At 43.8% G+C, this 15,103-nt stretch overlaps 1 protein-coding gene across 1 annotated transcript; it reads left to right on the top strand.

The window, feature by feature from the left end:
- The first annotated feature begins 101 nt into the window (after window positions 1–101).
- Window positions 102–14,518, top strand: Dnase2b (deoxyribonuclease 2 beta). Its single transcript, XM_051194938.1, has 6 exons — window positions 102–304; window positions 3,047–3,224; window positions 7,000–7,081; window positions 9,455–9,616; window positions 12,045–12,242; window positions 14,101–14,518. Exons 1-6 carry the CDS (start codon window positions 168–170, stop codon window positions 14,430–14,432), a joined length of 1,089 nt encoding a protein of 362 aa, XP_051050895.1. The 5' UTR covers window positions 102–167; the 3' UTR covers window positions 14,433–14,518.
- The last annotated feature ends 585 nt before the right edge of the window (window positions 14,519–15,103 follow it).

The raw sequence follows: 15,103 nt of genomic DNA, 5'->3' as shown, positions 1-15,103 counted from the left end.
CAATGGAGCACAAAGGCCTCCAGAGTCACATTGGAATGTAGTGACAGAACCATCAGATGACATGGGACTCAGCCTCTTCTGTTTATGCCCGAACAGTGAGCAGCAGAAGTGAATAGAACCCACATCCGAGCCAGCACGGCCTGAGAAGGACTTGACACTCTGACTCCATGGTCCATGGCAACAGATTGAAAATGACAGCAAACCCTCTAAGAACATCTCTTGCTTTGCTCTTCTTTGCCCTCTCCGGGGTCCTGGGCACAGAGACAATCTCTTGCAAGGGTGACGAAGGTGGAGCTGTGGACTGGTAGGTAAATGAAATGGGATGATTGGTGCATGCGTGCAAACAAAGTCAGGGCATGTCTGTGACGAGCCTAAGGGAAGCTTTGACCTGGCTTCCTCCCTTTGCAACCCCAGACTGGGGCTGGGGACATGGCTGGGTTGGCATAATTCTTACCTAGCATGCATGAGTCTCTAGGCTCAGTCCCTAGTCCCACATAAACAGGACAGGGTGGGACACACTGTAATCCCAGCTGAAGCATCAGGAGTTCAAGGCCATGCTCAGCAAGAAAGTGGATTCTAAGCTAGACTGGCTTATATGAGCTCTTGTTTCAAGTAAATAGATACATAAATAAATTAATTAAAAAGAAAAGGTCTTAAAGTGTGCCAATGGGCTCAATTCCCAGGCAGAGATGGTTGCTGAGTGGGTGAGTTGCCCCTGAGAAAGTTCCAAGCAGTTCTCTAGAGCCTGAGTCAGTGCTCTGGGGTGGGGGGCAGAGTGTGACTGAGCTGACAGCTGTCGCTTGGCAAATTCCTTTCATTGCATGTGTTCTTTCTGAGATACAGAGCCAGGAAAGCATATGGCTCTAAAACTGAGGCATACCTTTCTCCTCATGAGAACAAGGAACAGTGCCTGATGGAGCCACGCATCATTTGTTAACCTTCGTCCAGGCACCAGCGATGGGGAGGTTATTGGTTTCTGTCACAGTGTCACCATGACAGTTGACAGCGTTGTGTGAATTTCAAGCTAAGCAGCTTCAGTGGATCCAGTCTTTCAGCATGTATGAGCTCTGAGCAGCCCTGCCCTGAGTTTTAAAGACAGAAAATATGAACAAAACATGGTTCCTGCCCGCCTGGAGCTCTGTTCTGTGGGATGGACATAGGGTGTTAAGAAGCCCAGAAAGCTTCTCTGAGAAAGTAATGTTGAGCTAAGTATTAAGATTAATTATGAAGTTCTAAGAAAAAAAAAAAAAACCCTAGGGAGATGCCATGGCGTTTGGGTCAGGCCGATGAGGAGCAGATAATTAGTGCAGAATTAAGGGGTGGTGTAGTGTCACACAGCCTGAGACGCAGGAGGATGCACAAACGTGTCTACAGGTAACAATGAGAGGTGTAGGTCGGACTTCCCGGGCGTGTTTTGGGATTCGAACCTGATACTCAAAGGGAACTACTCAAGGGCTTGGAACAAGGTTGAGAGATGATCCAATCGGCATGGCAATAGTTGGAAAGACAGATGGGGAAGAATTAGTCTAGAACCAGAGTAAAAGGACTTCCACAGGATCACAGGCAAAAGAGAGCATAGTATGTACAGACCAAAGCTGAAGAGGTGCGAATGGAAACAGAAAAGAAGGGCCTGGAAAGATGGGAGGCGGTGGGCAGCGGGGATCGGTGGCTTTTGAGGTCATATGTTCCAGAATAGCATAGGATGAATGGGTTTGTTGCAAAATACTACGAACTTGGTTTCAAGAATGTGGAGCTGGGAGATTCTGGACATCCTTGTGTCTAGGTATCTAACTCAACCTAGAGTTCTAGGCTAGAAACCACATATAGAGTTGGTCACCGAGGAAAACATGACTAGAAGTACTACTGTCACCTTGTGAGAATGGCATGGTAGCAGCTTTAGTTGCTCTGCTGGGAAGGGGCCTGCCAAATTGTGATTGATAGAATTGCTTTGCCACAGTTGAATAGATTTATTTCTTAGTAATACGTGTCAAAAAGACAGGCCTAGCTGCTTAGCAGAAAAAATTGCTGGACAGCCACGTATGTGGACTTGAACCTGTGGCTAAGAAGGCGGGACACTTGAGCAGAAGTATAAGTCCACTGAGGATCAAGCGAGGAGTGTGACAGACACTCTAGGGCGGGCTGTTACGTGTGTATGTGCACTGTGTTTGGCTTACTGGGTTTCGTGGGCTTAATTGCAGCATTTCATGCTGTTATCATATATTTGGCTAGACCAGTCGTTTTTAAATTGGGGCAAATTTGCTCTTGGGGGATGTTTGAGAAGATCTAGAGACAGTTTTGATTTGCTTTTGGCATATAAAAGGAGGAGGCCAGATAGCCTACGGGTCACAGGCCAGCTCAGGAAGCATAACCCTTGATCACAATGGGACTAGAGCACATGAGAAAGCCCAGGCTTTCCTGAGGTGACCCAAGGGGGCTCAGTGCTACAGGGGCCTGACCACTTGTCCTCACTGTGAGATATGCAAAGGAAATAACAAGCAGAATAATGACAGACGCAGAAAGAGAAGGCCTGCATCAAACACTTGATGGGCAAATCCTTCATCCACAACATTCCAGTAAATTGAACTGAAGGGCCAAGCCGCAGGAAAGTCTCCAGCTCAGACAAACCCACACCCATGTGTGTAGCCCCAAGGAGACCAGGTGCTAAGCACTGTGCTGGCCTCAAACCCAAGTAGTTCCAGAGCAGACCTGACCTTGGCCTTCTCTCCGCTGTGACCACCAACTGGAAGTATGGCGACAACAGAGAAAATCGCTCTCAACGCCCATGAACTTTCATTTCAGGGGCTGTACTCACTAGGCCAGCTAATGTGTTAGATTCTGAAGTCAGAACACACCACCGTTACCAAGCTCGCCTTCCCTAGAGAAAGATAAAAAGAGGAGATAGAGAAATGGGCAGAAAACTTGAGTATTTCCTTCGCTTAGAGGCCTCCTATGAAATACAGTGAATGGTGTATTTAAATGTTTTACGTAGGCTGTCATCAGAAAATCAGCCAATAAATGAGAGCAATTCATAACCATTTGCTGTTAGGTTTATCTTTTATAAGTTACCCAAAAAGCTTGACGTGAATAGTACAGAATCTGGGCTGGAGTACCTGTACCTAGACTCTACCATGAGAAGCTGGAGGAAGAGCCACCATCTGATAAACAGCAGTGACAGCGCTTTGGGAAGGACCTTGGGGCAGCTGTATGAAGCATATACGTCCAAGGTAGGTCACAGTCAATCATTCATAGGGAATCATAGGAAGCATGTAAACAAAACCTGAATCTCCCTCAGAAAGCATCTTTGGAGTGTGTGCGAGTGTGTGGTGATATATTATTTATGATTTATTGAAGCTTGCCTGAAATACCAGAGTGAAGAGCAAGCCACACTAGCTAGCCATAGAGCCAGACAGTGGTGGTACACACCTTTAATCCCAATACTCAGGAGCCAGAGGCAGACGGATCTCTCTGAGTTCAAGGCCACCCTGGCCTACACAAGAGCGAAGAGGACAGAGCTCACGCCTTTGATGCAGCATTTGGAATCACAGGCCTTTAATCCCAGAGCTAGTAGGTAGAGACAGGAGGGATAAGGCTGGGAGGCGAGGGGTATAAAAGGAAGAAAAAGGGTCTCATGTGGAGATTTAGTGTCCGGACAGAACGGCATAGGATTGCCGTCTGAAGAGAACAGTGCAGTTTGGAGATGCAATCAGAGGACACAGTGGCCCTTTGATCTGAGCATTGGCAGAGAAATATCCAGGGGAGAAATAGCTAGGGATTAGCTACTTCTGATCTTCAGCTTGAAGCTTGAACCACAATATCTGACTCTGGGTCTTTTATTATTCGCAATACGCCAAGCAGTAACTGGCATACAGCTCTACTCCACAAACGTGTTCCCTGATAATAAATTGTGGGTGTGTTCAAAATGCCTTGTTTCTATACTATGGTGGGTTCTTTGCCGGGCTTTTCACCTGTTAAATAATTTAATTCTTACCACAAGACTGCTTTAACTTCTAATACTACCACACAAGTCTACCTGAACATTCACTCAGGAGTGTTCAGTGTGTGTGTGTGTGTGTGTGTGTGTGTGTGTGTGTGTGGTGATGGGGGGGTGCTCGTTTCATACACCCACCATTAAAAGCACAGATAAAATGTCTCTGAAGGCTGTTTGAGTACATGTGATGTGCCAAACACTGTTTGGGGGGGGGCGCTATTTTTTTCTTTTTAAGTTATTTAATCTCAACAGCAACCAGGCTATTACGTAAAATGAAAACTGACTCAGTGCTTCTGCTTCCCAGGGTGATAGGAACCCAGTAGTGAGAAAATAAACTCCTACATTGTTCTCCCCTCCATCCCTAGAAGGGGAAAGATAACATGGTCAAGCCACCTTACTTTGAGTAGACGACCATTTGACTTCTAGGTTGGCAGACTCCGATTATGACCTTGGGACATGAAAGGCAGCCCAGTGCCTAAGAGAGGAAAGGCCTTCCACCTGCTTAGCAGGACAAAAACAGGGAGCAGGGTCAGGTGTGGCTTACGCCTGTTACCCTAACACTAAGGAGGATCACTGAGGCAGGAGGACCACCATGAGCTCAAGGCCTGCCTGGGATATATAAGTGACTCCCAGCTTGTCTGGGTTACAGAACGAAGTCTTGCCCACCCTCATTCTGAAACGAAAGGAAGTAAGGAATTGAAGAGTATGTGAGGAATAAAAGGCAAGTTGGAATACAGCGTAACGACAGTGAAAAGCTTTCGCTGTTTGAGTAAAACACTCACACGTACAACACTCTGAGTGCTCGGTTCTAGAAGGGAACACTTCAGGTCCGTATCTGATTGGAGCAAAAGAAGAAAGCCACAGAGCAAATGGCACGTAGGTGTGGCTGGGTGTTCTTTGGAAGACAAAGCTATCTGCCCCCCAGTGACGGAGAACTGTCTGCTCTACCCTTTGACCCGGTATTGATCTCCTAACTGATAGTGGGATGTACGATCAGACCAGCTAACTTTGTATCACACATGTCCAAAGGCCTGTTTACACTTGGAATTGTTCTTATCCTTTTACTTTTGCAAATAAGTACTCACCAAATTCCTTAAAAATCAAATTGCATTGCAGTGACTTATTCTTGCCTAACTATGTCTCTCGCTAGACTGGGTTCAGAGAATAATCCCCACAGTTCAAAATCCAACAATCAAGGCAGCATTTAACATATGGGTTGAAAGAATAGAGCTGGGACCCAGGAGGTGGAGACAGCCCCCAAAGCCAGATGTGTTGATGCTTGCAACATCAGCACTGGGGGTGGAGATGAGCAGATGTCGAGGATCTGATGGCAGCCAGCTTAGCATGCACCCGCTCAGTCAAATGTACCCATGTACACACACACACACACACACACACACACACACACACACACACACACACACACGCTAAGCGAAGGGGCCTCCCTGTATAGCCTAGGCTACTCACTTAGTCTTGAACTCATGACCCACTGCCTTATCCTCCTTAATGCTGTAATTACAGGTATGTGCCACCAGGTCTATCCTGCCTCCCCTACGGTCTTTCCCACCAAGTCTCCAGTAGCATCTTTTCCCACCAAGGCTGCAACCAGTTTAGCCATAGCTGTCTATTACACTCCTGGTTGTAATAATAAATGGCACCTATTGCAAGAATAAACATCCTCCATAGGTCATTCTTCCATGAGTTATACACATGGCCTTGTTACCACGGCCAATGCCAGCTCACAGTCACAGTCAGAGCTCTCAGGGGAAGGAGGAGGCATTACCACTCTGTAGCCGCTGTGGTTGAGTTCACAAGCAAGCAAACAAAAACCCGAGGCTAAGTGAATAGCTCGCTTTTGTGGGAATGCCAATAGAGAGTAGCAAAACTATACTGCCCATTTTTAAGTGTTTTTGGTTACCTCAAATAATTAACTTCAGGAGACTTTTCTGTCTGAGGGAAGGATGGGGCTAATTTTTTTTAAGGAAATGCCCCCCCTTGTTGCTCTCATTGTGTCACCTGAATTTTTTCAATGCCAACATCATTGGTTTCAATAAAAGTCACGGCCTCACGGCACAGATGGGATAGGACTGCCCAGAACAGATACCAGGCGTCCCCAAAACACGACAAAGAGATGCTGAGACAAAGAACGGTTCTCCTCATCCAACACCACACAGAAAATCCCACCCTTTTTCTAAGGAGGAAGACGTCAGTGTGGCACTGAGAAATGGTTTGAGGGGGAAGCACTCTCGTGTGAGACAGGAAGGAGAGCAGGTGATGAAGAATCCGGATTAAATACAGTTCTGTGAAGGCACTGAGGTGTGACACAGGCAGAGCAAATGAGACCCGGACAGCCTGCCCCGCACTGTAACAGCGGTGGGGGGGGGGGGGCAAAGACAAAAGCAGGTGCAATCTTCGGCTGCGTGTTCCAACTTCATTTCCTGCACAAACAATTCCTCATTCTTTTATCATACACTGCTTGCTTAATCAGATACCTGCTTCCAAACAACCAAGGAAAACACAAGTATCACCCTCATGCACAGATCACACAGGGCTCCTGTTACACGAGGCTAAAAAGGCCAGGCTGTGACACATGCCTGTAACACCAGATCTGAGGAAACGGAGTCAGGTGGTTCCCTGAGGTTCTAGTTCTAGGTCAGGAAAAATACCCAAGGCTGTTCTCTCTCCCTCCCTCCCTCCCTCCCTCCCTCCCTCCCTCCCTCCCTCCCTCCCTCCCTCTCTCTCTCTCTCTCTCTCTCTCTCTCTCTCTCTCTCTCTCTCTCTCACACACACACACACACACACACAAATGCACATGCATACATATACACACAAAATCTGCATGAGTGGAAAACGGACTTCTCTCCTTCACCTTGTATGTCACAGATGCTCCTGTGGGTGATCTCTGTGTGTAGTAGTGAAAGCTCCGTGCTGCAGGCTGGGTAGCAGTTAGAAACAGTGAGAGTAATTGAAGAGAAGATTTGTGCCATTATAACTCTTATGTATTCCCACAGCGCAATGACACGGGCTACCTAATATACAACGACGGGGTCCCTAAGTCTAAGAATTACAGCAGAAAGTATGGACACACCAAAGGTAAGTCAGTGGTTCTTGGCTTCTCTTTTCTATCGGGAATCAACATTTTCTTAAGCCCTTTATCTTTAAGTCCTCATACTCCACATCAAAAAGGCAACTTTTGTTTTTATGGCTTATCCTGACTTACTGAGATATGATTTCTATAGAACACTTAACAAAATAATTATATGACCTGACATGCCAAAGCCCTTTTCAGAACTCCCAATTTATTTCTTAGTATTTAAAAAAGAATGTGCTTTAAAGTAGGTAACAAGAACTGGTTGTTCAAATACCAGTTATAAATACATACACATCATATATGTATGTATGTATGTATGTATGTATGTATGTATACACACATACACACACAAGCAATAGGAGAAATGGGCATATACACACATTTTAGTTAGGTTTTGTTGGTTTTTGTTTCATATTTGCAAGCCAATCTTTCTATCACTGAGTTATACTCCCAGACCATTGCTAGCCTCTCCCCAAGTTGCTCAAGCTAGCCTTGATCTTTCTTGTCCAAATGTTCCATGTTGCTAGGATTACAATTATATCTAGTGTACTGAAGTTTACTTAATACATTTGAATAAAATTCACCCTATTTAATGTGCAACTCCATTTAAAATAAACATTGAAGAAACTGATCCTTAAAGTTTTTTTTTCTTAATAGCAACTCAATATATGCTTTGTTATATATTGTTACTTGATACAGGAATTCTTAACATAGTAATCTCTGTATTTTTCCATTTACAAACTATGTATAAAATGTATTGTTATAGTGTAATCCTAATATAAAACTGATCCTAATTATAAAACTATTATAATTATTCCAACTGCTTTCAACTAAATATGTCACCAGTAACTTTGATTACAATAAATATTCTTCAAAATGTTCCAAACCCAAATATCTTCAACGGAAGCCACATAATGTCAGCAGGCGATGTGGGGCTGAGTTAGCAGGGGACTGGGGAGTACTTACAATGTCTAACAAGGGCACCAATTACCCTGAATAATATGGGTGCAACTTTTCAGGAGATGCTAAAAATTAGTATTTTAGAAATATTTTTAAATATCTAATGGTTAGCAGGAAGTAAATTCAGGTTTAACAATATACAGCAAACCTAATACATCATCAAAGTGTGTTTGGTCCTAGAGCAGCTAATTTTCAATATCTGGTTCAGAATATAGTATACATCCAGGCATAGTCACAATTACAGTAACTCCAGCAGTTATTTGAAGAGGCTGAGGCAGGGCCACTGCCGTGAGTATGAGACCAGCGTGGGCTCCAGTGTAAGACCCTATCCCCTACACCTTCCCAAACATAACCCACTTGTAATGCCCACCAAACTTTGTAACCATGAAAGCTTCTGATTACATTGCTGCCCTTATGATAACCTTGTCACCATGGAACCCAGGGGCATTCAAACATGACATATTGTCCACCCTCCCCACAGTTGCCTCTGATTCTTCCTTTTCTGGCATGTTCTTTGCAGGAAGGATTTGGGGAAACAAACAAGAGTTTAATGTGAAGTTGGTGCTTCATTTAATCCACAGGTACACTAGCACCCAGGATACCAAGGTCATGAGACCTGTTAGACAACAGAATCTCCAACAATTCCCACCATAGCACACCTTCTCAAGGGTTACTCTTTGAAAAAGCAAGTCAACTGGCATTTGAATGGATTTTCTGGCATATTCCCTATGTAGCCTGGAGCTCTGGGTAGCCCGCCATGTGTCTATAAACATAGAAAGTGTTTTGGACAAGGGACTTTCTGCCATGTCACAACCTGCCTTTGTGGCTTTCATTTTAGTAGGCTCTTGAGACTTTTGTTAAAAATCGTGCTCATTGATGTTTTGGTTTTTGGTTTTTTGTTTGTTTGTTTGTTTGTTTTGTTTTGTTTGCATGCCTACCTGGTTTTTGTCTCTTTTACATCAGATCTGTAGAAATTGGTAGACCCTTCTATATAACCAAGTACTTCCAGCACCTCTCTCTTTTTGCTATTGCCCCTTTTACCTGGCTTTTAGCAGTCCTTTGAAGATAACTTAGCAACTCAGCAGGAAGACTTCAGCTGGCGCTTGCCAGGTATTTGTATGTTTAACAAGATCAAATTCCAGTTTAGCAAAAATTGCCCAACTAATTTCAACATGGGATTACCCTGTCCTCTTCACAACGTGTCTTCCTTGGTCCCCCTTTTCAGTTAGGGGACGCCATAAGGGGTACTTTAGTTGTTACTGAAATCCTTGAAAACTGAGTAGATAATTCTCAAGAGCCTAAGAAAACATTAGCCTGAAGTGTAAGTAGGCTTCAACATTACAGTTTTAAAATGTATTTCAAGAGGAAGATCTGTTTTCTAACTTTTCCAAACCAAACGTGTCTTTCTTTGGTAGGTCTACTGGTATGGAACAGAATCCAGGGGTTCTGGCTGATTCATTCTGTTCCTGGGTTTCCTCCAATTCCAGAAGATGGCTATGGTTATCCTTCCTCAGGGAGACGGAATGGACAAAGTGGCATCTGCATAACTTTCCAATACAGCCAGTATGAAGTAATAGGTAACACTGGAGCATATGTGAAGGGGGCAGTGTGTTGAAGAAGGAAGCAGAAATCACATAAACAAGGGTGCCGCTTCATCTGTTGATCTAGTCATGGGTCTTCTGTGTTGACCTAGTCATGGGTCTTCTGTGTTGATCTAGTCATGGGTCTTCTGTGTTGATCTAGTCATGGGTCTTCTGTGTTGATCTAGTCATGGGTCTTCTGTGTTGATCTGGTCATGGGTCTTCTGTGTTGATCTGGTCATGGGTCTTCTGTGTTGATCTGGTCATGGGTCTTCTGGTGCCCTGATCCTCCCACTGTTTCTGCTATGTTGCAACCTTGGGCAGGATCCCTTACTGAGCCTCAGTTCCTGGTCTGTAAATGACGTTGTGAATTCGACTAGGGACAATAATTTCAAAAACTGGACGAGGCAGACAGATGTTGCATGAGCACTAGAAACAGTGACAAACTTGGGTGGTGACTTTCCCTTGGATGTCTTCAGAGGCCTCAGTACCATCACAAATGTACAGAAACACAAGATGCCTGTGTGTATGTGTGTGTGTATGCATGTGTGCATGCATGTTTGTGTGTGTGTGTGTGTGTGTGTGTGTGTGTGTGTGTGTATGTAAGAGACAAACCTTTGTTTGAAAATATAGAGTCAATGTTAGTTTTTAAAATTTTTCTTCAGACTGAATGTTGCCTCCATACTGCCAACATCACACCTCAGCAGCAGATAAATGTCTTCTAAGATCTCATGCTCAAATAGTCCAAAATACTTCAAACTATGGTGTGGAAGTAAGAAAAGAAGTAGTGTGTTTGACCTTCAGATACAGGAAACTTGGAAAATGTTCCTCACCCAATATTCACCTTAAACCCTATATTAGTCTAGACCAATGTCTTAACCTTCTTAATGCTATGACCCTTTAATACAGGCACACATGTTGTGGTGACCCAACCATAAAATTTATTTTTACTAATACTTCATAACTGTAATTTTGGTAGTTATGAATAGTAATGTCAAAATCTGATATGCAGGATACCTGATGTGCTACCCTGTGAAAGAGTCATTTGACCCCAGAGAGTTGAGAACCACTGGTATAGACTCTAGAAGAACTGAAATGAATATATATCCACATGAGATTTAGTGGAGTAACTTATAGCTAGTCCAGCATTGGCTGTCTACCAACGAAAAGTCCAAGAATCCAGTAGTTGTTCAGACTCGAGGCTGGACATCTTAGTTAATCTTCAGTATATGCCTGAACCCCAAAGAAGTAACATCTAATTTCAGTGAAAGATTGACCTTCACATTGAGAGTGAAGGCAAGCAGGCAAAGAGTAAAAGCTTCCTTCTTCTATGTCCTTTATATAGGTTGCCACCAGAAGGTGTGGCCCAGATTAAAGGTAGATCTCCCACCTCAAAAGATCCAAATTAAAGGTGGCTGCTCCCACTTCAAATGGCTTTTTTAAAGAAAAATCTCGCATAGGTATACACAGCCGCTTGGGTTCTAGTTAAGGTGACAATCAAGACCAGCCATTATGTCCCTCATTTAAGTAGCTGAAGTCATGTTAAGAGTGCTGAATGCTGCAACAATAAGTTGATTGTCCTGCAAGCTGAACATTTGGCACTAGGAGTTCTTTACTTTTACATACACACACATAGGAAAGAAAGCATGTGACCTCCAAGGCAGGGGTATATAAGGATGAATTTTAATTCTGTATCTACAAGCTTTATGGCCACAGGTATGCAGCACAGATTATCAGTTAATTCATCTAAAAAGTGAGGATGGTGGTAACAACAGAATTTACCTAATAATTAGATGAGTCAGATAATTATTAGGTAAATTAGAATTTACCTAATGATTGGATGAGGAAAACATAAAACTCAGCCTGGGGAGAGGGTTTGGGATAAACTGATTGCCAGGACCTGAGTTTGAATCCCTAGAATTCACATAAAGCTATGCATAGAAGCAGTGCCCTTGTAAACCAATGGAGACAGGAAATCTCCAGAAGCTCTTGGGCCAGCTAGCTTTGGGGATGCAGTGTCAAACAGCAGAGAGACCAGGCCTTAAGTAAGGTAGGACGCAAGGACTGACACCTGAGGCTGTCTGTCGTCAGACTGCTGCATGTGCGCCATGGCAGACACATGCATATATGCACACACATCATACATACATACATACATATGAACTTTATACACCCCACCCCCAAAAAGATTAAAAAGATACATAAAACCACAGAGAAGGTATGGAAAGTAGGAATGTTCAATAGGCTTCAATTACTTTAAAACCACAAGGCATTTGAGGGCCGTTGCTCTAAAAAAGTAGGGATGAGTGCCCTACTTTTGGGGAACGTTTTTGTTTCTGTATTTTGATCCTCATGAAAATCCATGCTATCAGTATTTTCATTTGTACTTAGCTTCTCAACTTCTCTTTGTTGTCTCTTGATTTAGATTCCCAACTCTTGGTCTCCCAGCCACGTATCTACAGCTGCTCCATCCCAAACACCTTCCACTGGGAACTCATTCACATGCCCCAGCTGTGTCAGAAGTCCAGCGCCTCGAAGATCCCTGGCCGGCACCTCGCCATACTTCAGTCAGCCCAGGGACTGAACTTCCTTCACTTTGCGAAGTCCAGTTCTTACACTGATGGTATGTAAGGCTGTCTCCACGGTAGTAGGAATCGTGTGGCTTGCTCAGAGGAAACATGGTTATTTGGGGTAGAGTGGGAAAGAGGAAGAGAAAGGAAGAGAGACTCCAGGCGCCAGCTCGTGCCCTTTCCTGTCCTGTGGGAATAGCAGCAGTTGTTGGCTCAATCACAGAAGTCCCTCACACACATACAGCCGGGCCCCTAGAAACTGCCTCTGCTGGGCATTAAGCCATGCCTATTTCCGGTACCCGCTAGACAGTTGCTCTGAGCCCTTCTTGTTCTCAAACCTTATACAGCCCTTTCCTCTCTCCCATGGTGAGAATGAAGATCATAAGGGAGCAGTCACTTAAGTTCTATAACCCCACCTCTTGGCTATCTTTATGCTTTTATACCTGGGTTTGTATATATCCCAGCAGCCACCATAACTCTCTCTATAACCCGCTCTAGCCTCAGAACACCTTGATTTTTTTTTCCTACTGGATCTTTCCTTTCAAACTTCCCAGCCTCGTAGGCTCTTCCTTTGAAGCACACGGGCTCACTTAGAAACCATTCCTCAAGTCTACACTGCCCATCTCCATCTCTCTGGCTCCCACTTCTTTTGAAGCAACCTCAGAGGCTTCAGCCACTAGATTCCCTTCACTTTGAGTCTTGCTTCTGTCTATAAACAATCTCTCACAGCCACAAATGCTTGTCTTACACAACCTTGTGCTCTACAATGCTTTTTGCTTTCTTCCATCTTTTTTTAAAAGGGATTTAAAGATTCAGGGAATCTACTGAATGCCTACAGCCTATGGCAGACACTAGAGATACAGAAACTATCAGGAGAGAAGAAGCCATTGCCGGCCATGGCGCTAATGAAACCCTCCCCGCTTCAGGAAAGCTATCCTTCACTGACTTGGGGACATACCCTCTTGTTTTTCTTCTGATGTATTGAAGTCCCTTGTGCCAGACCCACCTCCTTAGGAGACGAGATCACTATATGGTTTTCTACCCTTCCTTATATCACTCTGTGTGCCATGTGACATAATTCCAGAAAGCCCTTGGACAATTTCCAAAGCTGAGATTTCTGCCCCAGACTTCTATACTGACGGATGCACTCAACCATGAGTGGGCTGTTTCCACCTGGAGTTGGTAGAGCTAGACCAAATGCAATGTGCCAGATTGATCTCACCATCATCCCCCACATACCCACCCTTTTCTTCATGTCCAACACAGTCTCCAAGACGTTCCAGATTCCCTCTTTATTCTTCCAACAAACCACCAAATCCACCCGGTCTCAGGCCCTTATTGATTTCAATTCTATCATATCCTCTCTAGCTCTCCTGAACCAGTGGTTTGTTTTATCACAGTTGTTGTGAAAATCTGATATTTTCTACATCCTCTGAAACCCACCCTTCCAAGTTCATCCTAGACAGTATCTCTCAATTGATATTTTTGACCATATGTTAGTTTCTCTTTGTCCTAAACTAACATTTTTCTAAAAAAACAATTCCCACTGACTTCAAAACAATTCAATTATGATAGTATGGCTTACAAAATCCTTCAAATCAAATTGCCTCTAATTCTCCAGCCTTATTATTTTCAGAAGTCCTTTCATGGCTAAAATACACATTGCTTTCTTCATGTGGGAGAGAAGGCATTTGCAGACTCCAACGTCTTTACAATATGACAGTAATAACTTTTGCTTGAACATTGCTTTGGGATTTAGAAACTGTTTTCCCATCCACTGTGTAACTATGTGGTCATGCTGTTACTATTGCCAGAAACAGACCAGGGTGAATGGAGGCTTCTACTCCCTAGGGTCTTTTCAGGAATGACCTGGCTGATCTCATTCACAGTTTCTCTCCTCCTGGCCCCTAGACATCTTTGCAGCCTGGATGGCTCAACAGTTGAAGGCACATTTACTAGCAGAAACCTGGCAGTGGAAGACACATGAACTTCCTTCAAACTGTTCCCTGTCTTACCATGTCTACAACATCAAGCACCTTAAGACACCTTACTTCAATTCTTACTCTGACCATTCCAAATGGTGCCTTTCCACCCTGGGCTCTATAAATCGATGGACCTGTATTGGAGACCTAAATCGGGACCCACACCAAGTCTTCAGAGGTGGAGGATTCATCTGTACCAAGAATCGGTACATTTACCAATCATTTTATAGATTAATTGACTCTTACGAACCATGTGGCTAAGCTTGGGGGAAAGATGAATCTGTCCTTGAAAATACTAGAAATGGAATTTCTTGCCTTGGATCCATTCTCCATAGGTTAAAGGCTTCTGAGTACGCACTACATAGTAACCAATAAAACATTGTGGGTCCACATTTACCGTTCTGTTCTCATCAGTAGATATTTGTCTCCTTTGTATTTATGGAATTACAAATGTTAATGATGGTATGCATGCAAATAATGATAATAGATGGAATGAAAGAAAGCATTCTCTCTAGCTTGGTCATCTTCAGTGACCTATCTTGTATATTAAATTTAATCTCTTTCACAAAGTTCTCCTGACTGTCCTGTTTGAAGAAAATAAAAGCACCTCTCTCTCTCTCTCTCTCTCCCTCTCCCTCTCCCTCTCCCCCTCTCTTTCCCTCTCTCTTACTCTCTTTTTCTTTCCCTCTCCCTGCCCCCCCTCCTCCCTACTGGCTTATAGTTTAGTCTTGCCACCTTTGCAGGTACTATTTACTACTAATATATTCTTGAGCTGCTCGCTTGAATTCTCCATGCCATTTTTAAATTCAGTCTAAAACAGGGAGATCATGTCTAAGCATATTCAAGCACCTCAATCAGAACTTGTCACGTGGCTAACAATTAAATCACTGGAAGAAGCCAATCCCATCTCTTCAGGAGACTGAGGCAGAACT

Source organism: Phodopus roborovskii, unplaced genomic scaffold (genome assembly GCF_943737965.1).
Source record: "Phodopus roborovskii unplaced genomic scaffold, PHOROB, whole genome shotgun sequence".
NCBI lineage: Eukaryota > Metazoa > Chordata > Mammalia > Rodentia > Cricetidae > Phodopus > Phodopus roborovskii.
Note: the sequence above shows the minus strand (reverse complement) of the source record. Positions and strands in the feature narration are given on the sequence as shown.

Coding starts and splice junctions, on each gene's coding strand:
- Dnase2b (XM_051194938.1), top strand. CDS start 168: ATGGTCCATGGCAACAGATTGAAAATGACAGCAAACCCTCTAAGAACA. Junction 7,082..9,454: donor AAAGTATGGACACACCAAAG/GTAAGTCAGTGG, acceptor TTTCTTTGGTAG/GTCTACTGGTATGGAACAGA. Junction 12,243..14,100: donor GTCCAGTTCTTACACTGATG/GTATGTAAGGCT, acceptor CCTGGCCCCTAG/ACATCTTTGCAGCCTGGATG.